The sequence below is a fragment of the Vipera berus genome, assembly GCF_964194415.1.
Source record: "Vipera berus genome assembly, chromosome: 2".
Taxonomy (NCBI): Eukaryota; Metazoa; Chordata; class Lepidosauria; order Squamata; family Viperidae; genus Vipera; species Vipera berus.
Genome location: NC_138203.1, coordinates 10,878,338 through 10,903,227, shown reverse-complemented (window position 1 = coordinate 10,903,227; position 24,890 = coordinate 10,878,338). Strand labels below are relative to the sequence as shown.

At 48.7% G+C, this 24,890-nt stretch overlaps 1 protein-coding gene across 1 annotated transcript in view; it reads left to right on the top strand.

The window, feature by feature from the left end:
• Window positions 1-23,443, top strand: part of VCP (valosin containing protein) — a 34,677-nt gene extending 11,234 nt beyond the window's left edge. The window contains exons 4-17 of the mRNA XM_081321726.1: window positions 901-1,043; window positions 4,545-4,675; window positions 7,267-7,398; window positions 7,694-7,796; window positions 9,056-9,189; window positions 10,571-10,706; window positions 14,620-14,732; window positions 17,710-17,874; window positions 17,992-18,114; window positions 19,091-19,303; window positions 20,726-21,034; window positions 21,701-21,856; window positions 21,975-22,129; window positions 22,994-23,443. Of these exons, the coding sequence (XP_081177852.1) occupies window positions 901-1,043; window positions 4,545-4,675; window positions 7,267-7,398; window positions 7,694-7,796; window positions 9,056-9,189; window positions 10,571-10,706; window positions 14,620-14,732; window positions 17,710-17,874; window positions 17,992-18,114; window positions 19,091-19,303; window positions 20,726-21,034; window positions 21,701-21,856; window positions 21,975-22,129; window positions 22,994-23,099 (2,119 nt within the window). The 3' untranslated portion in view covers window positions 23,100-23,443. The remainder of the gene's footprint in view (window positions 1-900; window positions 1,044-4,544; window positions 4,676-7,266; window positions 7,399-7,693; window positions 7,797-9,055; window positions 9,190-10,570; window positions 10,707-14,619; window positions 14,733-17,709; window positions 17,875-17,991; window positions 18,115-19,090; window positions 19,304-20,725; window positions 21,035-21,700; window positions 21,857-21,974; window positions 22,130-22,993) is intronic.
• Window positions 23,444-24,890: the final 1,447 nt, after the last annotated feature.

The following is a 24,890-nucleotide window of genomic DNA, read 5'->3' as shown; positions in this document are numbered from 1 at the left end:
GGAAGTAGCCCGGAAAAGGCCTCCAACACCCGGAAATGATGCCAGGAGACGCTTCAGCATCTGAGCATCAGATTTCTTATCCGGGCTGCTGCCGCCCGGAAAGGACACCAGGGGATGGTTTACCAGGGCTCCAAAGGCCCATTCTGGGCCTTGGAGCCTCCTCCAGGCTTCTGAGGCCCAGAATGGAGTCTCTGGGCGGTGGCCACATGCTTCCGGGGGGGTCTGTTCTGGGCCTCAGAGGCCTAGAGGAGGCTTCTGAAGCCCAGAACGGAGGCCGGGGAGGCAGCCACATGCTTTCGGAGGTCCATTCTGGGCCTCGGTGGCCTCCCTTTGCTCTTACTGGGAGCAGAGAAAGAAACAGAGAGGCTGGAGAGGAGACAGATCTTCACAATGTAAGTGACCCAGTGTGGCAGGATGGGGGGGGGGGGAGAATTTTGGCCTCCCAGAGGAGGGAGCATGAGGTATTTCAGTGGGTCAAGGGAGGCCTGGGGTGGTCTGAAGATGGCCTGTTTCATAACTACCTCCCCCCCCCCCGGGCCTTCCCCAACCTGAGATACCTCATGTTCACTTAACAAGCGGAGCGCATTCACCCAGGCATTAAATTAGTGAATGCGTGGGCGAAAGCTGGGAGTAAATCACATTCAGGGTACGAGATTCACTCCTACGAATCCTCGAGTTACGAATGGAATGGGCAGACTCTGTTACCTTTGTAACTCGACTACCTGTGTTTATTAACCAAAATGAGGCGCTACCTAAGGCAAGGAGAAGAGGAATGGTTGCCCTCTCAGATCCTCAGCAGGGGCAAACCTGGCCCACCAAGGGCTGGAAATGGGGGATTGTTTGAGGCCGGGAAGCAAAATTCCACACCTGAGAATAAAGGAGAGCACTTCTGCTTTTCAGCATCCAGCCTTGTCCGGATGTGAAGTACGGCAAGCGCATCCACGTGCTGCCCATTGATGACACCGTGGAAGGGATCACAGGGAACCTCTTTGAGGTCTATCTCAAGCCCTACTTCCTGGAAGCCTACAGACCCATCAGAAAAGGTAATCATCCAGGCCTGTGAGCCGGCTGTGGAGAAGCGACACTTGGCGCTTGCCACAGATCTTCACCTGGGATATTGTTTCCTGATCTTTCTATACCCTAAAGAGAGGCCTACAGGCTCCCGCCAGCTGACCTGAAGGGGATGTTGCTTAAAAGGATCCGCTAGAGAAAGGGGTTGGGGAGCCTTTGATCATCCGATGACCATTGAGACACAAAATCCCTCAGCCCTGACCTTCTCCTGTTACTCTTTTTTTCAGCAGCGCCTAGAAGGCCATGGCTTTCCTGTCCCTGCTCTGCAATATCCAGAGGGGGAGCTTTTAACCACACCTCCCATCAGTCACCTTAAAATCAGGGATTGTGGGATTTGTAGTCAAAAGGGCCTGTGCTGTTGAAAGCTGGACTAGGCCATGAAAGGATTTTGTTTACAAGGGTTCAAGAGCGTAGGAATCCTCTCTGGCTGGGTCTGGATCTGTCTCTGGCCATTGTGTTTTGGGAGTGGCAAGATTGCGGGGCGGGGGCTTGTTGCTGGTGAGTTTCTTTAAGGTTACAGTGCCTGAGTACCTCTTGAATTCTTCTGCTAGTATTAGTCCCTCGTCTCTTTCCAACAGTCAAAAGAGAGCTAAAAGATGCTTGCGTATATTCTGTTACGCCTCCAAAGCACAGCATCTTAAGTACAGAAGAAGATCAAACTGCCAACTTAGCAGTTTGAAAGCATGCCACTGCAAGTAGATAAATAGGTCCCCCGAGTGGCTTGGCATATAGTCACGCTGGCCACGTGACCATGCAAACGTCTTCGGACAACGCTGGCTCCCTTGGCTAGCAAACAGAGATGAACACTGTCCCTTAGAGTCAGACACAAGCGGACTTGGGGAAACCTTTCTTTTTACACCATAACAAGCGTGAAGATCTAGGGGGAGGCAGCAGGATGTGGGGAGGCAAGGTGTCTTGTCAGTCTGGCAACTTTAAGTGATGGAGATTAGAATGCATTGTCTAAAAGAGGCAGACCGCCCTTCTCAGCTAGCAGGCTACCTATATCTTTGCCATGCCCGAGAGCTGCTGGGAGCATGGTCATGATGTCATAGAGGGACATTCTCCCCAAAACATTTTGAAAAGCTCAACAATTTGTGGGATTGCAAGGTGAGGGGACTTTATACGCAGTAACCCCAATTTGGAAAAATCCGTTGTAAAAGAAAACGGTTGGATGGATTGGGCTTACGTGGACTGAATTTCGTTTGCCTTCATCCCTGAAGCTCCAGACTTAACACAGGCATGCAAGCTGTTTCTGCCTTTCTGTTTGCAGTATTGGATAACGGTGTTCTGTACCAGCCTGCTACCGGCCCTGCAGAAAAAGCAGGGACAACCCCTTTTACAAGAAGGCAAGAGGCTGGAATTACGCCTGCCAAATTTATAGCTACAAAAACAAACAAGACACGAACCAAGAAACAGGAGCTTTAAGAAACACGAACTATCCAAGCGGTTGCCTTCAGCAAACCAGCCCTCCCACACATTCCCCTTATATAGAGTTCAGGGTGTGGCTTCTCTCTGCCTCCTTCCGAGGAGCCCCATTGCCTTCCTCTGTTTACTCCTAATTGACTGCCTCCTGCGTCGGGCGTCCTTGAACAGGGCCAGCTGTGGGTCATCTTCATCCACGCTGTCAGGCTCACACAGCTGGGTCTCCGTGGTGACCAAGTGGGAGGGGCCTGGCTGAGGGCTCTCATCAGCAAGATCTTCAACCCCCTCAGCAAGGTCTTCAACACCCCCCTCCTCCTCTGAGTCGTCCGACCCAACTGCCGAACCCACAGGCTGACCCTGAATCACAACAAACGGCTCTTGTTCCATGCCGGATTATTCTTGTTCAGGGATTGTATTTGAAAGGTTCTGATTACTTGCAAAGCACTGAGTAAATGCCAGGAAACATCAGTGTGCTGTCTTCCTCAGTCATGCCAGTCTAAGAGCTTATGTGCCTCTTGGATTGGGCAGTGGGAGGATATTTCTGAGCATTCTCGGGGAGAATAAACAGCTGTGATAGCCACCAATATTTTTATTGTTTTTTTTATTAATAAGCGAAGATAAAAAATGCAAAACGTGTGAATATAGTTTAAACATTTCAAGCACAGTTATATGTAAAAAGATTAAATAAAGCAGGCTAATGATTAAAATAAATGTGAAAAAAGTGAACTGGAAAGAAAAAGGAAAATAAAATAAAAACAGAATTAGTTTACTTTTTTCCATGATAATAGGAATCACAGTTATACCTTTATGCAAATTACTACATCTCAAATTTCGAACAACGAATTTATTCTCGATCTTGTGATATCGTGCTACCTGTTGATAAAGATCCAGTTCACAAAGATGAAGTGGATCTTTCCACTCAGCTAACCCTTTTAAAGGCTGGCGTGCAAGGCTCCTCTGCCTTTAAGGAACCTGTTATAATCTTTTTGCAGCAGGGAAAGCGTGGTCTGTCTAAAACTCCTTACACGTAGTCCAGGTTTGAGGAGATAATAGCTTTTAACATCCTTCCTTCAAGGAACCTGATTTCCCGTACCACTGATGTCCCTTAAAAGGGAAAGTATTTTATTTATTTAATTTTATTTTAATTCCATTTTTATATCCCGCCCTTCTCCAAAGACTCAGGGCGGCTTACAAGCTTAGCAGTACCTGTGAACATGAACAAATCATGGAATATCCTTACGCTTTCTTACCTGTCTAACAGAGAGAAGATCAAAACTAAGCTTTCTTCAACTTCCATTGGGTAGTCCAGTAAAAAGAAAATATATTTGGTGTGGCTTAAACCTTTTGTAATCTATGGTATTCTTCCTTCCTAACTTCTTGCTTATCTTCCAGACTTACTTTTATGAGATCTGACTGTTACTATTAACGCGGGTTTATTTTGCCTCTATAAAAACCTTTCTTCTTCTGTATTCTAAGTCACCATAATTTTAGAGGCTGCTATGGGAGTCAGACTAAACAATAGCAGATATTATTAGATGTTTCAGGTAAATTATATTGCCAGATCTTGCAAAAGCCTAAAACAGTGGTGGCGAACCTATGGCACGCGTGCCACAGGTGGCACGCAGAGCCCTCTCTCTGGGCACACACGCCGTCGCCCCAGTCCTAGGCCTTCAACTGGGTTTTCTAAAAGCTTTTCGCTTTAGGTCTCCGCCGCCGTGTGCAAAAAAAAAAAAGTTCAATCAATTTCAACTTCTCATGGGGAAAAAAAAAGATCTCGCAAAGTTGGAATTGATTGATTGAACTTTTTAGTCCCACCCAGTCTGCCGTTACCACCACAGCCATGCCCACCCAATGGGCCACGCCCACCCAATGGGCCACGCCCGCCAGGCACATAAGTGGGCTTTGGGTAGCAGTTTGGGCACTCGGTCTCCAAAAGGTTCGCCACCACTGGCCTAAAACATCAATGCTCGTGAATGGATTGGTGACAGGCTGCCTTGTTTTTGGAGGCGGGTGTAGTGTGAGGGTTGTCACGAATGTGGTAATGATTTCAGGGGACATCTTCTTGGTGCGTGGAGGCATGCGCGCAGTGGAATTCAAGGTGGTGGAGACAGACCCCAGCCCCTACTGCATAGTCGCTCCAGACACTGTGATTCACTGTGAGGGAGAACCGATCAAGCGAGAGGTGAGTTCAACAGAGAGATCTGGCAGGACTAAGAGAGAGGGACAATGTCATTGGATACTGAGAGAGAGGAGAGCCTTGAGGATGGATCTTTGTGGATATTCCCCTCCCGCAGCCTTTTCGAAGAGGCTTTGGTCAAATGTTCCTATGAAGAACGAGAGAACCAACCTGGAAGGAAGAAGAAACTTCCTAACGGTGAGAGCTGTTAACCAGTGGAACAACTTGCCTCCAGAAGTTGTGGGTGCTCCATTACTGGAGATTTTAAAGAAGAGGTTGGACGGCCATTTGTCTGAAATGATAGAGGGTCTTCCTGCTTTGAGCAGGGGGCTGGACTAGAAGACCTCCAAGGTCCCTTCCAACTCTGTTGTTCTGTTAATATGGTTGGAGCCAGAGATTGAGAAGGCTGCTTTGGTGGGAGCTGTCCAAACAGCTGCTCACCTGGAAGGAATTTAAGCATCAGAAGTATAGTTGCAAGTAAGCCTGCATGAACTTTGGCACTAACCATAATGAAGATGATTTAGATTTGGCTTAGTATGAATCTAATCACTGTGAGCTTGTAAAACATGTTTTTTTTTGAACATAAGATTGTTAAGAACAGCCCTGCTAGGTCAAGCAAAGATAATTCAGCATTTATTTTTCATGTTGGACCATTGGAGGCCTCAGAGGTGCCCACAAACGCAGAGATGCATTTCCCTTGTATTGTTGCTCCCCTGCAGTTGGGATTTGGAAACATGTCCCGAACCGGGAGACGGTGCTGAGTCTTCAAAATGGAAAGCCCTGAACGGAACCATCAGTTTATGATGACCCCTGGTGGGCTTAGAATGCCATATTGCAGGCTGACTCTGCCCACAGCTAGGAGTTCAGTCAAGGCTGACTCACCCTTCCGTTCAATTGTTGGGGGCAATAGGCTGACTCTGTAAACCGCTTAGAGAGGGATGATAATGATAATAATAATAGCAATAATATGATAATATGATGATGGTGATGATGATGATGTTGGAAGTGACCTTGGAGGTCATCTAGTCCAACCCCCTGCTCAGAGGTCATCTAGTCCAACCCCCTGCTCAGGCAGGAAACCCTATACCATTTCAGGCAAATGGCTGTCCAGTCTCTTCTTAAAAACTTCCAGTGTTGGAGCATTCACCACTTCTGGAGGCAGGTTGTTCCACTGATTAATTGTCCTCACTGTCAAAAAATTTCTCCTTATAGTTCTAGGTTGCTTCTCTCTTTGGTTAGTTTCCATCCGTTGCTTCTTGATGGCTAATAGCTCTCAGTAGATTTGTCTTCCATGAATGTAACCAACCCTTTTTAAAACTGTTAAAATGAACAACCAAGCCTACAGCTAACGTCTTCATGGAACCACCCGTTATAAATTTCACGTTCTTTATTGCTATGTGAAGACTTGGTCACATTGTATGTGAAACATTCAGTACATCACAGCACCTGATTGTATTGTGTTGCATTTTCCATTGGGCTATTGACCCAATTTAAAAGAGGTCCTTCCAACTCTTCACAATCATGTTAGTTTTGTCACACTGAATAGTTTAGTAAATTGTCTTTTCTGAACCTTCCATGTTTTTTAAACAGGTGGTCCATAAAACAGATATGCTAATCCCAAGATTGTTAAGCTTTGATGGGAAACTTTGCCAGAGCTGTTGTAGTAAAATGTGCCCTTAAATTAGGAACCAAACAATTGGCGGTAACACAACAAAGGCTTTATTGGCGTAAACAACTGCAGGTAGTCCTTCACTTATGACAACGATTAGGAGCGGAATTTCTGTTGTGAGTCACTGTGCTTGTAACCTGATTTTATGACACATTAAGTGAGTCATAAATTCATTAAGTAAATCCAGCTTCCCCAGTGGGCACTTTTTGCCAGAAATAGGCAGAAAAGGTTGCAAATCATGTGACCGCAGGATGCTGCAATCATTTGTGAGCCGGTTGCCAAGCACTTGAATTGTGGTCCCATGACCTCAGGGCTAATGCAGCAGTCATGAGTGTGAATACAGGTCGTAAGTCACTTTTTCCAAGGCCGTCTTAACTTTGAGCCATTAAACAAATGGACATAAGTTGAGGACTAAATGTACAGTGACCAGTGGATTCCTCATCAAAGAAACAGGGACTCCTGCTTGAGCAAGGGGCTGGACTAGAAGTTCTCCAACGTCCCTTCCAGCTCTATTCTGATTGATTGAAACACAGATGCTCAAGACTCTCAGGTTTATAAGATACAATTCATTCAAATCAATGAAAATTATAACCTTAACTACAGAAATGTAAGATCTGACAACTTTACCATGGGCTACCTCAGTGTCCTGTTTTAAAGAGATTCCAAGCTCACCCTTCTAGGCTGGGCAACTATGGCCTCTCTACGACCTGTGGACTTCAGCATGGCTGGCTCAGGAATTCTGGGAGTTGAAGTCCACAGGTCGTACGGGGGCCATAGTTGCTCACCCCTGTTCTAGGAGGACCATCTGTATCTAAAGCAAACACTCTTTGGGTTTGTGGACTAAATTCTTCCAAGCCGATGAGATGCAACCATCGTGAAGATCGCCTTGTTTTTCCTGACATTCCTTTTCATATTTATTGCCCGCCAGGACGAAGAGGAGTCTCTGAACGAAGTGGGCTATGATGACATTGGAGGCTGCCGAAAGCAGCTGGCTCAGATCAAGGAAATGGTGGAGCTGCCTCTTCGACACCCTGCTCTCTTCAAGGCAATCGGGGTGAAGGTGAGGCACTTCTCTGACCTTGAAGCTTGAGCTGCACTGACTAGAGGCAGACCCTCTACCCTACAGCTGCTCCTTACGTTGAAGAATTCAAGATCCACGGGGTGGGGCGGGGGAACTGAGTGAGCCCCCCCTTTTACCCTACGCAATATCTATGCTGGTGCTTAAACTTGAAGCCGGGGTGTCCAACTTTGGCTGCTTTAAAGACCTGTGGACTTCAACTCGCAGAATTCCGGGAGTCTTTTTAAGTCTTTGGTCCTTTAATGTGCCAAGGCTAAATGTGTGTCTGTCTCTCCAGCCTCCCCGTGGAATCCTCTTGTACGGTCCGCCTGGTACCGGGAAGACCTTGATTGCTAGAGCCGTGGCTAATGAGACCGGAGCATTTTTCTTTCTAATTAATGGTGAGTAGCTTTGTGTTGACCATTTCAACTGTGTGCATTGCGTGGCTGAAACGCAAGACGGGACCGCCAGCAGGTACCGAACCTTCAACGTGCAGTTCCTTAATTCTTCCAATTGTGATTACAAAGATTCTCCCATTCGTTAATAACCCCAAGCAAAATTAAAGCTAATAATGCAATAAAAACAAGCAAGACAGTAATAGATCAAAAACAATAATTTAAAAACACCACAAGGGAAAGTCAGAGTCGCAACGTAAAACAGAGTTGTCTTTTTAGTGACACAGTCTGATTTGTTCTGAGTTCTCCTGAGCATTTCGTACTCGAGCTTGAAAGATGCTGTCGCTTTCGGTTGCCTTTGAAGCCAGCCGGTATCCTTGGAAACCTCCAGGTGCCTTTAAGGAAACTTAAAAGGAGGTGCACAGGCTTCACAGTGCGGTTAATGCCAGTCAAAAAGAAGCAGACGGTGCTTTTTTTTTTAGGCTGTGTGTGTATGTTAAGTTATATCTCTGTCCAGACTTAACTGAAGTAATGCTAAACAGTTGGAAAGGCTTTGTGGCCCATAGCACTGCTTGTTTGCTAGAATAGTACAAGTAGTCCTCGAGTTACAGCAGCTCATCTGGTGACCGTTCAAAATTAGAACATGACTGATAAAAGTAACTTATGACCAGTTTTCATACTTAACGACTGTTGCAGCATCCCCACAGCCATGTGATCAAAATCCAGACATTTGGCAACTGACTCATATTTATGACTTACAGTGTCCCGGGGTCACCTGATTCCCTTTTGCAACCTTCTGAGAAGCAAACTAAATGAGCGAGCCAGATTCACTTAGCAAACAGGTTACTAACTTAGCTGCAGCGATTCACTTAAGGACTGAGGCAAGAGAGGTCGTAAAACGGGGCAAAACTCAACTCTCTTTCTTAGCAACTGAAATTTGGGCCTCCGTTGTGGTTGCAAGCCGAGGGCTGTCTGCAGTGGCATTAAGCTCTCCAAAGTAGTGGTGAGGACTTGAACCAAAATGAAGCTAAATTTCATTTCACGTCCATTTCTACTGAATTAGCACGAAGCATCCATGGGATGGGATGAGAGGGCTGCCCAGCCATGTGCTTCCTGGTTTTCAATTTCAGCCACAGATACTGGAGGTCTCTGGGGCCAGGTGCGCTCTGGGACCCCAGGCTGTGCCCCTCTGAAGCAGAGTGAGGAACTGCATGTTCTTTTGGGCTACCTCCCGAGGCAAGTGCCTTCTCCCTGCTTTTCCACAGGTCCTGAGATCATGAGCAAGTTAGCAGGGGAGTCGGAGAGCAACCTGCGCAAGGCCTTTGAGGAAGCTGAGAAGAATGCGCCCGCCATCATCTTCATTGACGAGCTGGATGCCATTGCTCCAAAGAGAGAGAAGGTTTGTGTGGGGGGGTGTTGCAGCCTTCGGGACACAGAGGGGAGGGGAAATAGCCCTGAGCCCCCAGGGTTTGGGGGCGAATGCAAGAAAGAGATTCAGAGTGACTCGGCCTTAAGTAGAAGTCGAGCTGAAGAATTTGCTTCGACGGGCTTTCCATATGCTCCAAGGTAACCCAATGGCAGATCATTCTGGAAACCCAAGTGGTTTTTATTTCCTGAGTTTGCTTGATGTCGGTCTGGGATAACCTGTCAAAAAATAATAATTGTCCTGCTCGTCTTACGCCTATCATAATAGAATTCCTCAAAACACTCAGCTATCCCCGGTGGTCATGTGGTCGCCATCTGGGCACGTGACAGCAAGCTCACATGACAGTTGCAGCATTCTGTAGTCACGTGACCGACATTTGTAAGAGCCACTGCACATAGACTTACACACCACTTCATAGTGCTTTACAGCCCTCTTGAGTGGTTTACAGAGTCAGCCTGGGTTTGGAGGGGGTGGGGGCCTCCTTGGGCCTCCTAGGGCAGGGCAAGCTGAAGCTGGAGGGCAGCAACGGCGCTGAGCTGCCTCAGGCTTTCCAGGTCAAAGCTGCCCCTTTGGCTTGAGAGTCCTTTCTCTGCTGAAGGAAGAATCCCTGCCAGAATAAGGGAGAGATGAAGCTCATCCTACCTGGAGGAATAGGGGAACTGTTTCACCTCTGTAAAGGGACGCAGTGGTTCAGTGGGTTAGGACGCTGAGCTTGTCGATCAGAAGGTCGGCAGTTTGGCGGGTCAAATCCCGAGTGCCGCGTAACAGAGCGAGCGCCTGTTACTCGTCCCAGCTTCTGCCAACCTAGCAGTTCGAAAGCACGTAAAAATGCAAGTAGAAAAATAGGGACCACTACGGTGGGAAGGTAACAGCGTTCTGTGCGCCTTTGGCATCTAGTCATGCCGGCCACATGACCACGGAGACGTCCTCGGACAAACGCTGGCTCTTCGGCTTTGAAACGGAGATGAGCACCGGCCCCTAGAGTCGGAAACGACTAGCACGCGTGTGCGGGGGAACCTTTCCCTTTCCCTTCCCCTCTGTGTGAAGGAAATGTGGGGACGCCAACCACAGGGTTTTCCCTCCCAAGGTTGCCTGAAGGGAGAGTTTTGTTTGCAAGTGGGATTTTCCTGGAATTCTTGTCTTGTAACTTCCTGACCAATGTTAACATTCAGAGTCTTTAGATGTTTCTTCTTTGTTCTTTGGATTAACCACTTCTAGTCTAGGCTGCCAAAGGAGGAACTCCATTTTGTTTGCTTTTAAGCCTTCCTTCTTTTAGGTATTCTCTTTGGCGTCCCTTCCTCGGGGCCAAGCCCTTTCCTTCCAAGCCTAACTCTCTCAACCGGTTTCTCTGTAGACCCATGGGGAAGTCGAGCGGCGCATTGTGTCCCAGTTGCTGACCCTCATGGATGGCCTAAAGCAGCGAGCTCACGTCATTGTCATGGCTGCCACCAACAGACCCAACAGCATCGATCCAGCTCTCCGGCGGTTTGGTAACTCAGCTTGCTCCGTTCAGGAGGGGGGAGGGGAGGGCTGTATATTGGGATGTGTGGGCTAGCAGTGTGTGTGTATGTGTGTGTGTGTGTGTGTGTGTGTGTGTGTGTGTGTGTGTGTGTGTGTGTGTTGCTGATTGTCGGTGGACTGTCCTTTTGCAACAGTCAAGACTGTCTAGCACAGCCGTGTCCAGGGGTGCCAGTAGTCAAAAATTCCTGTGGAATTTTCAAACTCATTGCTTATGAACTTGTGAACTCTGGGGTTGAGCATTCTCTTAAAATGAAATAATATTCTCCAAAGCGCACGAAGGCAGGACAAGAAGCAACGGATGGAAACTTATCAAGGAGAGAAGCACCTAGAACCAAGAAGAAATTCCCCCACTCAGGAAGGCCTCTTGCAGCTTGGACAGTGGCCAGCTATGAGCCTCATTCTGTGCATGCCAAAGCCCCAGAAGGTGGGACAAGAAGCAACAGGTGGAAACTGACCAAGGAGAGAAGCAACGTAGAACTAAGGAGAAACTTTCTGACAGTTAGAACAATTAACCAGTGGAACAACCTGCCTCCAGAAGCTGTGAATGCTCCAACACTGGAAGTTTTTAAGAAGAGACTGGACAGCCATTTGTCCGAAATGGTATAGGGTTTCCTGCCTGAGCAGGGGGTTGGACTAGATGACCTCCAAGGTCCCTTCCAACTTTATTATTATTATTATTATTATTATTATTATTATTATTATTATTATTATTATTATTATTATTATTATTATTATTATTATTAATAATAATAATAGCAGCAGCAGCAGCAGATACAAATTGCTTTTTTGCTTGTTTCATGTACTTTTCCATGCGTGAGGAGACAGATTTGGGGTTTGGTAGATTTAAGAGTTCGTTCTTGCTGGCAATACGCACTTCAGAAAGCTGGGCCTTAATTTGTACCTGAAGCCCAATTCACACATGCAGAAGGAATAAGTAGCAAACTTCGACCTGGATTACAGACTTCAAGCTCTAAATTGATCATGTGCAGGGAGGAGCAGCATACTGGAAAAAGGGAGTGCTACTTTGGTTCATGCTGTTGGTTTAATTTCAGATACCGTGCTTGCTGGGGCTTCGTATTCCCGTGTGCCTATAAGCAAAATCAAAGGAAGATGGTATTTCTTCCAGTAAATGTGACTATTCCCAGGCCTGGATTTCGTTTGATCTTAAACACATGCGGTTCTCAGTAACAGCTGAAAAGCAAAATCTGCTTTCGTGAATAAGCACGTCTGTATCACGAACCTCCTATTACACGGTGTAGAATCTTTGGCTAAATGCAGATGGATCAGAAGAAAAATGGTGGCTTTTGAACACTTTTCCTGTCCTTGAAATTCTTGTTTCAACTGCAATCTCTTCCCCCTCCAGAATGCTTACTGGTTGCCAGCGGTGCTTGAGAAAACGCCTCGGCTCTGGCTCCCACTGCCTTCCATTGCAGAGCGGACCGTTGTTTAATACTACCCCGTTTTTCTGAAAATTGTAAGACCTAACCGGAAAAATAAGCCCTAGCATGATTTTTCAGGATAGTCGTAATATAAGCCCCACCCCAGCCCCAGAATAAGCCCCAGTTAAGATCGTCAGCCAGACGGACGCATTTAATCATAATCATAATAGTAAAGTTGCAAGGGGCCTTGGTGGTCATCTAGTCCAACCCCCTGCTCAGGCAGGAAACCCTATACCATTTCAGACAAATGGCTGTCCAGTCTCTTCTTAAAAACTTCCAGTGTTGGAGCATTCACAGCTTCTGGAGGTAGGTTGATTAATTGTTCTAACTGTCAGGAAATTTCTTCTTAGTTCTAGGTTCCTTCTCTCGTTGATTAGTTTCCATCCGTTGCTTCTTGTCCTGCTTTCAGGCACTTTGGGGAATAGCTTGACTCCCTCTTCTTTCTGGCAGCCCCTGAGATACTGGAACGCTGCTATCACGTCCCCCCTCGTCCTTCTCTTTATTAGACTAGACATACCCAATTCCAGCAGCCATTCCTTCTATGTTTTAGCCTCCAGTCCCCTAATCATCTTTGTTGCTCTTGTCTGTACTCTTTCCAGAGTACCGTATTTAGTACCATATTTCCCCCAAGAGTAAGACTTAACCAGAAAATAAGCCCTAATGTATCTTTTGGAGCAAAAAATTAACGTAAGACCCGGGAAAATATGGCATGTGGCTCTTCTGAGCTGGAAGGAGGATAACTGGAATTCTCTCTAGTGGACCCCTTTCCGTTGGTTCCATGGGGAAAAGATGGCCGTCTTTAGTCAGTTTAGTCGGGGGGGCTTTTCTACTCTTCACCCAGGAGGTCTCCCTTCAGCCCAGCCCCGGGGGGGGGGGGGGGGGAAAGGCAGGCAGCTGCTTGGGATTGCTCTGCTGGAGGTCCAGAGATGCAGGATGTGACCTGCCTTGCTTAAGATTTTAAAGAGAAATCCCGTTATAAAATGAGGGAAGCCAAATTTCTAGGTATAAAAAGAAATGTTTTGGAAAAGGAGGATGTAAAAGGGAAAAAAAAAGATAAAGCAACAACCGCACATAAAGAGAATTCTAACTCCGTTTAGCGACGCTAATATTTATTGCTTCCTTGAAGAGGCTGTTGGGTGTCGGTTGGAGAGCGAGAGAGAGCCTACTCCAGTGTCCGTAGGCCGCCCTTCCTTCTTACTCTTCCTCCTCCTCCTCCTCTTCAGGTTTCTAGAACCCGGGAATCTGCCCCATTGGGGAGGGTCCATCTGGTGAGGCCTCTCGGCCTGAGGTCAGTGTATCAGGTGCTTCAGGGGCCCTAGTTGCCCCATAGCAAAATGGGTGGTGGTGGCATCACCATTTCTGAACTCTTGATCACTTCAAACCTATCCACGATGTATTTAGCGACCAGAATTTGTTGGGTCTCATTGTATTTGTACCCCATTCCTCGCGGTGTTTGGGCAGATGAGGCATCAGAGCAGATTAAAAAATTTTAAAGAAAAGAGAATGACAATGATGTCATCCAGAAAAAGTGGACAATACATTGCAGTGGCCCACGGCTGCCATGAGCTGCCTTTTGACAAGGAAGTGATCCAATCAAAGCAAAGAAAAACGGGCGTCCAGATCGTGTCTCACCTTCACTCAAAAGGGAAGACCAGATCAAATGTATGCGCCCCCCCCCCTCACCCATTGTGCCGGGGCACCAGTTTGGCAGGGACCAGACCACAAACTCCCCAATCGCAGTGTGACTGCCCTGGAGGGCCTGGAGGCCACAAATGGCTCTGGCTGTTTCCACCCCCAGCCTTGAGAAGGAAGTCCAGGAGCATCAGCTGCTAGTCGGTGGTCACGCCAGCAGCAAACCTGGATTGCCAGTGGTGGCAAACGGGCAAAGAGAGGTGCTTGGGAGACATCATCATCAATGTTGGAAGGGACCTTGGAGGTCATCTAGTCCAACCCCCTGCTCAGGCAGGAAACCCTATACCATTTCGGACAAATGGCTGTCCAGTCTCTTCTTAAAAACTTCCAGTGTTGGAGCATTCACAGCTTCTGGAAGCAGGTTGTTCCACTGGTTAATTGTTCTAACTGTCAGAAAGTTTCTCCTTAGTTCTACGTTGCTTCTCTCCTTGGTCAGTTTCCATCCGTTGCTTCTTGTCCCACCTTCTGGGGCTTTGGCATGCACAGAATGAGGCTCATAGCTGGCCACTGTCCAAGCTGCAAGAGGCCTTCCTGAGTGGGGGATCTGGAGCTATCCCCAAAGGCTGTAAAGCTTCAGTCCTCCTTCCCCTTCTTTCTCCCCCCCTCCACCCCGTGCATGTGTCAAGACGGCGGTGTGGAGTCTCAGCTGAGCCTGGTCTGAGCCCTGCTGGTCTGTCAACTCTTGGACGATGCAGAGGGCGGGTCTGTCCAGGCAGACGGAAAGGTGACGGTTGCTCTTGGTCCCCTGCAGGTCGTTTTGACAGGGAGGTGGACATTGGCATCCCCGACGCTACCGGCCGCCTGGAGATCTTGCAGATCCACACCAAGAACATGAAGTTGGCTGATGATGTGGATCTGGAGCAGGTGGGTTGGTTTGTTGGTTTGTTTTCCTTCAAAATTGTAATTAGAACGTTGCAATACAAAGTTAGTAGCAGGTCACGATAATAGCGATCAAACAATCATGCCAAAATGTGAGGTGGGTTCATTTAAAATTATTATTTTCCTCCCTCCTTCCCTTCTAGACCCGTACCAATCGGGTTTCAGGCCCGGGTACAGCACGGAGACGGCATTGGTCGCTCTGGTGAATGATCTCTGGAGGGCTCGGGACAGGGGATATTCCTCTGTCCTAGTCCTATTAGACCTCTCGGCGGCTTTCGATACCATCGACCATGGTATCCTGCTGCGGCGTCTCAGGGGATTGGGAGGCACGGTTCTTCGGTGGTTCTCCTCCTATCTCCTGGGACGTTCGCAGTCGGTGTTGGCAGGGGGGCAGAGGTCGACCTCGAGGCCTCTCGCTTGTGGAGTTCCTCAGGGGTCGGTCCTCTCGCCTCTCCTGTTCAACATCTGTATGAAGCCGCTGGGTGAGATCATTCGTGGTTTTGGAGTTGGGTATCATCAGTATGCTGATGATACCCAGCTTTTTATTTCGACCCCAAACCACCCCAGTGATGCCCTCGACGTGATGCCCCGTTGCCTGGAGGCGGTTTGGGTCTGGATGGGGAGGAACAGGCTTCGACAAGACTGAGTGGCTGTGTGTACCGGCATCTCGGGATATTCAGAATATTCCACCTCTTTCTATGGGGGGCAAGTTATTACCCCCCATAGATAGGGCTCGCAACTTGGGAGTCCTCCTAGATTCACAGCTTTCTTTGGAAGACCATATAGTAATGGTGACTAGGGGGGCCTTCGCCCAGGTTCGCCTGGTGCGCCAGTTGCGGCCCTATCTAGACCGGGATGCCCTGTGTACGGTCACTCATGCGCTCGTGACCTCTCGTTTAGACTACTGCAACGCTCTCTACATGGGGCTGCCCTTGAGGACCACTCGGAGGCTCCAACTGGTACAGAATGCAGCCGCGAGAGTTGTGTTGGGAGTCTCCCGATACTCCCATGTTACACCTCTGCTCCGTGAGCTGCATTGGCTCCCAGTTGTCTTCCGGGTGAGATTCAAGGTGCTGGTAATGGTCTTTAAAGCCCTACATGGCATGGGTCCGGAGTACCTTAGGGATCACCTGCTGCCGGCGTCAACTTCCCTCCGCCCTGTGCGTTCCCACAGAGAGGGCCTCCTCAGGGTGCCACCGGTCAGAGAATGTCGCCTGGTGGCCCCCAGGGGGAGGGCCTTCTCTGTGGGCGCCCCGGATTTATGGAATCATTTACCGGTCGAGCTCCAGATGGCGCCCGACCTCCGCTCCTTCCGACGCGATCTGAAGACCTACTTGTTCGAACAAGCCGGCCTGGCCTGATGGGTGAGGGGTTTATTGTTTTAATGTATTTTATCTTTCGGGCATCCTGTTTAATCTCTTTTAATTTTTGTACTTTTGTATTTTATATTTGCCCTGTTCACTGCCCTGAGTCCTTCGGGAGAAGGGCGGTATACAAATAATATTATTATTATTATTATTATTATTATTATTATTATTATTATTATTATTATTATTATTATTATTATTATTATTATTATTATTATTTTCTCTCCCTCCCTCAAGGCATCAAACATTATCTAATACTCCTTCCTTCTCCTATTTTCCCCACAACAACCCTGTGAGGTGGGTTATGCTGAGAGTGCCTGGCCAAAGTCACCCAGCTGGCTAAAGCCGTTGCTCGGGCTCAGGTTCTCTCGGAACCACGTGAAATGAGAATACTATCCCGTGCATGGCAGTTACGCTTAATGATGCTAAAAGCTATTACTGCTTACCTAAATTCCCTCCCCTTGGGAGCTTAAAGCACTGATCTTGTGCTGGAACCGTTGTGATGTTAGTCGTGAACCTCCACAGGATTAGAAGAATGAGGAAGACAGTCCTTTATTTGTTGTTGTTAGCTGCGAAGTCGTGTCCGACCCATTGCGACCCCATGGACAACGTTCCTCCAGGCCTTCCTGTCTTCTACCATCTTCTGGAGTCCATTTAAGCTCACGCCTACTGCTTCAGTGACTCCATCCAGCCACCTCATTCTCAGTCGTCCCCTTCTTCTCTTGCCCTCCACCTTTCCCAGCATTAGGCTCTTCTCCAGTGAGTCCTTCCTTCTCATTAGGTGGCCAAAGGATTTGAGTTTCAGCTTCAGGATCTGGCCTTTTAAAGAGCAGTCAGGGTTGATCTCCTCTAGGACTGACCGGTTTGATCGCCTTGCAGTCCAAGGGACTCGCAGGAGTCTTCTCCAGCACCAGAGTTCAAAGGCCTCCATTCTTTGGCGCTCAGCCTTTTTTACGGTCCAACTTTCACTGCCATACATTGCAACTGGGAAGACCAGTCCTTTATTTAGCCCGGGAATAGTTTTGGGCTGTGCATTGCGGTTCTTAAAGGGAGGGGTCGTCTCCACCAGAAAGCGTCCCACACCACCATTGAGAATGGTCAGTTTCCCGGGTGGATGGGCCCCCATTTTTCTTAGTTGCATCTAGCTCCTTTTGTCTCTCCTGCCCCAAGACCCACAGGCCTGGCCCTTACCTAGATCTGTAGGTGGAAAAAGTGAAGTGAGTTACGAATGTGGCGGCAGGCGTGAGACAACGAAGCCAGGAACTGACTTAGATGTGAAGGAAACGGCCAGAAGAGGGAGCACAAGACCAGTAGAATTTGAGAGTTCTCAAACTGGGTCAAGCCTGACATTTTACACGGCAGATTTCTGCACTTGGCGTTCTCAGAAATACTTCGCCGAACGGGGCTAATTCTCAATGAATGGCCTTGTCCAAAGCCAGAGAGCGTTTCAAGGAGCATCTCTGCTTACCTGGGTGTCAGTGAGGGCCGAGTGGGCCTAGGCCTCGTCGTGGATCCCTTCCTTCCGGTGGAAGAAGCCGGATTCCACTTTCTCCAGGCAGGAGCGGATGCTTACCTGTCTCCCTCCTCTGCTTCAGGTGGCCAATGAGACCCACGGCCACGTGGGAGCTGACTTGGCCGCGCTGTGCTCAGAGGCGGCCCTGCAAGCCATTCGGAAGAAGATGGACCTGATTGACCTTGAAGATGAGACTATTGATGCTGAAGTGATGAACTCTCTGGCAGTTACCATGGATGACTTCCGGGTAAGACAGTCGTGGGGTGGGGTGTGTGTTTTTTTTTCCCTTTCTCGATCCGGAGCGGCTGCCCTGATCAAACATAGCCACACGTTCTCTCCCTCCTCGTCTCTTTGCAAATACCAGTGGGCTCTAAGCCAGAGCAATCCCTCAGCACTGCGCGAGACCGTAGTGGAAGTCCCACAGGTGACCTGGCAAGACATCGGAGGCTTGGAAGACGTCAAGCGGGAACTGCAGGAGCTGGTTCAGGTAAGACCGTTTTGTGCCATTTCCTCAGCTGCTTGCTAGCTGGAGGTTGCAGCAGAGACCATGGGGACAGAGTCTGCTTTTTTTCCTCTCAGCTGTTAAAAGCATATGTTCTTAAAAATTAGTCTCAGTTTTGAAAGAGTTGGTAAGTCTTATGTTTTCAACGGTTCTGTTTTCAGGGCCTGTGAAATCATTAGAGAAATTTAAGATTCCCCTGTTTGTTGATTTCTGTTGACTGCGTAAGGCCACCCAACTCTATAACAAGACTTTGTGATAAACATAAAAAACAGTTAAAAACCCAAATGTCTTGAAGAAAAGCAAAAAATAAAAAGACAGTTACACAAGACCCTCACACACACACACACACACACACACACACACACACACACACACGCTTTGATCCCGAGCCTGGGGAAAAAGCCAGGATTTCAGAGCCCTTTGGAACACAGCCAGGCCCTGTGACATGAGCTTTTGGCTGGGTATACTCCCACCTTAGCCAAAAAAATAGCTATTGAGCTGTTTTAAAAGCGTTTGTCAAAGTCAGATTGGGGGCTGTAGTAGCTAAATTCCAGAAGAGTAAATTAATGGGTTCAGCTGCAGAATTATTTTGATGCTTGTTACATTCATCATAACATGGTTTACCTTCTGCATCTTTAAATCACCTACCTCTAGTGTGTTTGTTGTAAACGTGAGACAATAGCTTGTGATTTTTGCTGACAATGGCTGCAATCATTAGTAGAAGTGGGATCTACACACTGATGGGAGGGAGGATAAAGGTTGCATGCCATCCAGAGCCACTTTCCAGGAGATGAGTGGCCGTATAAATAAACAGTAGTTTTGAACTAGTTGCAGCCCCTTTACTGTCCTTGGTTTGATCTGATTTATCCTGCCTGAAGCCACGGGCAGCGATTTTGGTGTCCAAATTGTTCTCTTTCCCTGTCTCCTCTTGGAGCTGACATTGAATCCCTTCCTTCTGCAGTACCCAGTGGAGCATCCTGACAAATTCCTTAAGTTTGGCATGACCCCATCTAAAGGGGTTCTCTTTTATGGCCCCCCTGGCTGTGGTAAGACCCTGCTAGCCAAGGCCATTGCCAATGAATGCCAGGCCAATTTCATCTCCATCAAGGGCCCAGAGTTGCTCACCATGTGGTTTGGAGAGTCCGAGGCCAACGTGCGTGAGATCTTTGACAAGGTGAGTCTCCGCTTTCTCCTCTTCCCCCCCCCCATTTCACTTGGAGGTCTCAGTGCAGCGCTTGGTGATAATGACCCAGGTCACCTAGGCCAGGGGTTCCCAACCCCTGGTCTGTGGAACTGGTACCGGGCTGCAGCATGCCAGCAACCGGTCCGCACAAACAAACAAAGCCCCATCCGCGAGATGCAGGCAGCACACAAAACCACGCCCCCTCTGTTCCATGGAAAAACCCCTCTCCACAGAACCGGTCCCTGGTGCCCAAAAGGTTGGGGACCTCTGGCCTAGGCAGAAGCAGGCATCGATAGAGTCCTTCATTGCCCTGTTAGCTGCCCCAGCAAACGGTTGCTGTCCAATGGACCCACACGTCCCTGAAGGCAGCCACCCTCAGTCCCACAAACCCAAGCCGGTCAACAACCAAAGCCAATTTGCAAAGGCAGGGAGGAAGTCCAAAGAGAAAGTGCACTCGCAGGGCAAGGTCCACATGGCAGAGGCAAGGCTCAGGCAGAAAGAAGAGTCAAGGCTGAGTTTTCCTAAAGCCGGGGTAGTGCAGGCCAAAGCAAACAATTGTTCCTGGCAAAAGGCAGATTCCCCACAGCTTCTCCTCAAGCCAGCCCACACCAGGTGTTCCTTGTGGGGCGGGGTGAGGTGACCTTTATCTGGAGTAGCCTTGCAGCCCTCCTTTGAGCTTGCCTCTTCTCTACTCTCCGTGTCCTTGGATTGAGTGGGGGAGGCCTCTGAACACCACTGCCTGTCAGCAGTCGATCCTCCTTCATGTCTGTGAGCGCAGGCAGCTCTCCCTCCCATCAGCCGCCTCCCCCAGTGCCTGAGTGGCCTGGGACACCATCATCCTCAGCCCCTGGCCTCTCCAAGCATGCCGAGGGAGATGTGCCATCCCTGTCAAAAGGTCCCAGTTCCTCCTCCTCCTCTGACCCAGGATTCATTGCCTCATTGTTAATTAATCCCCTAACACCCCCCCCCCAAATCCTTGGGAGCTCTGTGCAACATTTAAATAATTGTAAAGAGTTCTAGCTTTGTTTTTGTTTTGTTTCGTTGGAAACTGAAAAGTCCAACATACCATCTTTGTACCTGCAAGTACTGCCTACCTCAGGCTTCTCTGAGGTAGCCCCTCACAGTTGCTCCGATGACTGTAGGGATGTATCCAAACGTTTGCAGGGAATCTGGAAATTAAGAAACTGGCCAGCAGTTTCTAAGTCCTGGAGGTTTCAGGGATAAGAGTGAGAGAACAAAGAAAATAGCAGGGCTTTTGAGGTTGTGGCCCCTGAAGACCAACAGCGATAACCGTTGCCAGGAAGTCTGAGGCCTTCGGGGCCTGGCGCAATCGGCAACCAGCCCATTACAGCACCCAAGCCGAGGTGACCTCTTGTGCATTGCCAACTGATGCCGGTGTCCTTTCCTCGGCAGGCCCGCCAAGCCGCTCCCTGCGTGCTGTTCTTTGACGAGCTGGATTCCATCGCCAAGGCCCGCGGTGGGAACATTGGTGATGGCGGTGGCGCCGCTGACCGAGTGATCAACCAGATCCTCACAGAGATGGATGGCATGTCCACCAAGAAGAACGTTTTCATCATTGGTGCGACCAACCGGCCAGACATAATTGATCCGGCTATCCTGCGCCCTGGGCGCCTGGACCAGCTCATCTACATTCCTCTGCCAGATGAGAAGTCTCGTGTGGCCATCCTCAAAGCCAACCTGCGGAAATCGCCTGTCGCCAAGGCAAGTGTGTTTGTGTGTGTGTGTGTGTGTGTGTGTGAGAGAGAGAGAGAGAGAGAAAGGCTGTCTGTGTTGTTTAATTTCAGATCCTGATTTGGCTTTAATACCTATTCAGAGGAGTAGAACAATTCTTTGAGAATCCTCAAGAAGGCAACGCTTCCTCTTTTTCCCCCTTCACTAAGCTTAAGCCCAACATGAATCTTGGTTGTAACTCAGTAGTAGCAGTCAGCAAACAGGAATCCTGAAGCCCTTTTAAAGGCAATCTTTGCAGAGACTTCTGAGCTGCAGCCAGCCAGGTGGCCGGCCGTCCAGCCTCTGTGCAGGTGAACAAGGCACCTTCCTTGTTTTCCAAGGTCTGGTTTTCTTCTGAGGCCCTGGTAACCCTCTCCTGTCTTTTACTCCGTTGGTAGAATCTTAAGAGTTGAGCCATGCCCAGCACTACTGGAAGAGTTTCAGTTCCCCGTTGCTCACAGCTGTAGAAAAGAGATTGTTAAAATGTGCTCTGTATCTCCTACAGTTGCAGCTGTTGTTGTTATTATTATTACTTAAATTTCTCTTATTTTTCCCTGGAGTTCTGTTTCTTGTTCATGAGGCCGATGAATAAAAGCCAGCTGTCAGCAGGGACTTGATGGGCATATGCGAGACGTGGGAATTTTCCTTGTCTTCCAGGATGTGGATCTGGAGTTCCTGGCAAAAATGACCAATGGCTTCTCAGGGGCTGACCTCACAGAGATTTGCCAGCGAGCTTGCAAGCTGGCCATCCGTGAGTCGATTGAGAGCGAGATCAGACGGGAACGAGAGAGGCAGACCAACCCCTCGGCCATGGTGAGCGGCTGCTCCTGGGTGAGGCCTTGCAGCCGGGGGAGGTCCGCCCTCTGGTATTCAAGGATTGGATACCTTCCCCGGTCCCCTGATGCTAACAGCCAAGCTTTCTCTGGTTTAGGAGGTCGAAGAGGACGACCCAGTTCCCGAGATCCGTCGGGACCACTTTGAGGAAGCCATGCGCTTTGCCCGCCGGTCAGTCAGCGACAACGACATCCGCAAATACGAGATGTTTGCACAGACTTTGCAGCAGAGCCGTGGCTTTGGCAGCTTCAGGTACGCTGAGGCGTGTTTTGGGAACCTGCCTTTATGCCCCTTTGTCTGCCGACAACAGCCAGTGCCCTCTCCTCTCCTGCCCTTCCTCCTCCTGAACACCCTCAGTCAGCACGGGATAATGGGGAGGGATTCTCTTTGTGGGTGGCCATGCTAGGTGCCTGCTGGTCTGGACATCCATAACTTTTAACAGGCAAAAGTTCTCCTCTGCTTTCTGCTCACCTGCTTCCTAGATTTCTGTCTCACGTATTCTCCAGGTAGTGTCCTTGGTGCTCCCTCTTCCAGTTTTTTACTATAAGAGGAGTGAAATAAGTTGGGATTCCTGGCCCGAACCCTCCCGGTTATCCCCCCACCTCATGGCCAAGGGGGCCTCTGAACCTGGCTCATCCTAGCTCCAGTCTCACTGCTTGATCAACACACGCAACTGGTTCTCTCGGCCTCGTTATCATCTCCCAGTTCAGTGCTCCCAGTTTCTTTCCATATCTCTAATTGCATCCGGAGATGCCCCACCCCACCCCCAGTTCCTTGATGTCTACACAGAACAGGGGGTTGCATGAAAACAAGCAAGAACACCTCTTAAGTTGGAAGGAAGAGATCTAATAAACAAGAAAGAAAGGCTTTTCCTGCATTGGTCTGCCTCCCCTATGCGGGGCTCTCTGAACCTACTCTGAGCTTAGGAGAGTCTGTCCCGTAGTGGGGGATCCCTTTTGGCTTTCCAGATGTTGGCATCCGGCTTCTGTTATCTCCAAGCCCCAGCTCAGGAGTCATGGCTCCCCACATCTGGCCTGAAGTCCAGTTGTTCTTATGACTGCTCACCTGCTTTCTCTCTCCCCCGCCCCCCCCCTCTTGCTCTGCTTCTCCTGGCAGATTCCCGTCAGGTAACCAAGGTGGTGCTGGACCTAGCCAGGGCACCGGAGGCAGCGGCGGCGGCAACGTTTACAGCGAAGACAACGATGACGATCTCTATGGTTAAGGTGCAGCCAGAGTGGACCAAACTCCAGAACAGGCCACGTTGTACAGGGCGGTCCTAACGGCCAGCGGACTCCTGGCTTCTTCATTCCTTGGTCAGACTCATGTAGCTGCGTCTCAGGCTCTCTTAAGCTGAGCCTGCTGTAAATGTAAGGCGGTCGGTTGGTTGGCTGGTTTGGTTGGGAGGTAGGCAGGCAGTTGGAGGAGGAGGAGGAGGAGGGGAACTGACTTCTGGGAAATTTTCTGTTCTAGTTTTATGGCAGAATCAGCAGCTTTAGCAACGGGTGCAACAATAGCCTGTAAAAAAAAATCGATAAAAACCCACAAAAATAAAAAAAAGTCCCATAACTTCAAGCTGGCCTAGATGTTGTTCCTTTGTTCCCGATTAAACTCGTTTGGCAATCTCTCCTCCCCCCTGGGGGAAGATGGAAATAGACTTTGGAGCTTTTCCTCCAAGGCCACCCAGTTCCTCTGGTGACGCCTTCCACAGAGGAAACGGGAGCTGCTTTTCCGTGGGCAGGACGTGGCTGTGTGGTTTGTGCTTCAAGTACTTCCTCGAGGAAGAGCCTTCCTCTGCTGTGCCGGCCTCTTCCTCCTGCCCTCCTGCTGGGCTTTGCTGCTTTTCTCCTACCTGCATTTGGGGTGTGTGTGTGTCCCTGCTGCTTGTCTAGGGAGGGTCTCCGTCCTCCATACCTGGGTTGTCCCTCAGGTGCCTTTCCAAAAGGCAACTGGACTTTCTTGGGTTGGGTTTTTTTTTCCCTTGAGAACATTCCACTTCTCAGCAGAGAAACTTTTTCAGAGTTAGAACTGAAGAAACGTCTTGGGTGAGAAGTGAAAGATCTTCAAAGAGAAAAAACAAAATCCAAAGTCCAGCATGGGATGTACAGGGAGTGCAGAATTATTAGGCAAGTTGTATTTTTGAGGATTAATTTTATTATTGAACAACAACCATGTTCTCAATGAACCCAAAAAACTCATTAATATCAAAGCTGAATATTTTTGGAAGTAGTTTTTAGTTTGTTTTTAGTTATAGCTATTTTAGGGGGATATCTGTGTGTGCAGGTGACTATTACTGTGCATAATTATTAGGCAACTTAACAAAAAACAAATATATACCCATTTCAATTATTTATTTTTACCAGTGAAACCAATATAACATCTCAACATTCACAAATATACATTTCTGACATTCAAAAACATAACAAAAACAAATCAGTGACCAATATAGCCACCTTTCTTTGCAAGGACACTCAAAAGCCTGCCATCCATGGATTCTGTCAGTGTTTTGATCTGTTCACCATCAACATTGCGTGCAGCAGCAACCACAGCCTCCCAGACACTGTTCAGAGAGGTGTACTGTTTTCCCTCCTTGTAAATCTCACATTTGATGATGGACCACAGGTTCTCAATGGGGTTCAGATCAGGTGAACAAGGAGGCCATGTCATTAGATTTCCTTCTTTTATACCCTTTCTTGCCAGCCACGCTGTGGAGTACTTGGACGCGTGTGATGGAGCATTGTCCTGCATGAAAATCATGTTTTTCTTGAAGGATGCAGACTTCTTCCTGTACCACTGCTTGAAGAAGGTGTCTTCCAGAAACTGGCAGTAGGACTGGGAGTTGAGCTTGACTCCATCCTCAACCCGAAAAGGCCCCACAAGCTCATCTTTGATGATACCAGCCCAAACCAGTACTCCACCTCCACCTTGCTGGCGTCTGAGTCGGACTGGAGCTCTCTGCCCTTTACCAATCCAGCCACGGGCCCATCCATCTGGCCCATCAAGACTCACTCTCATT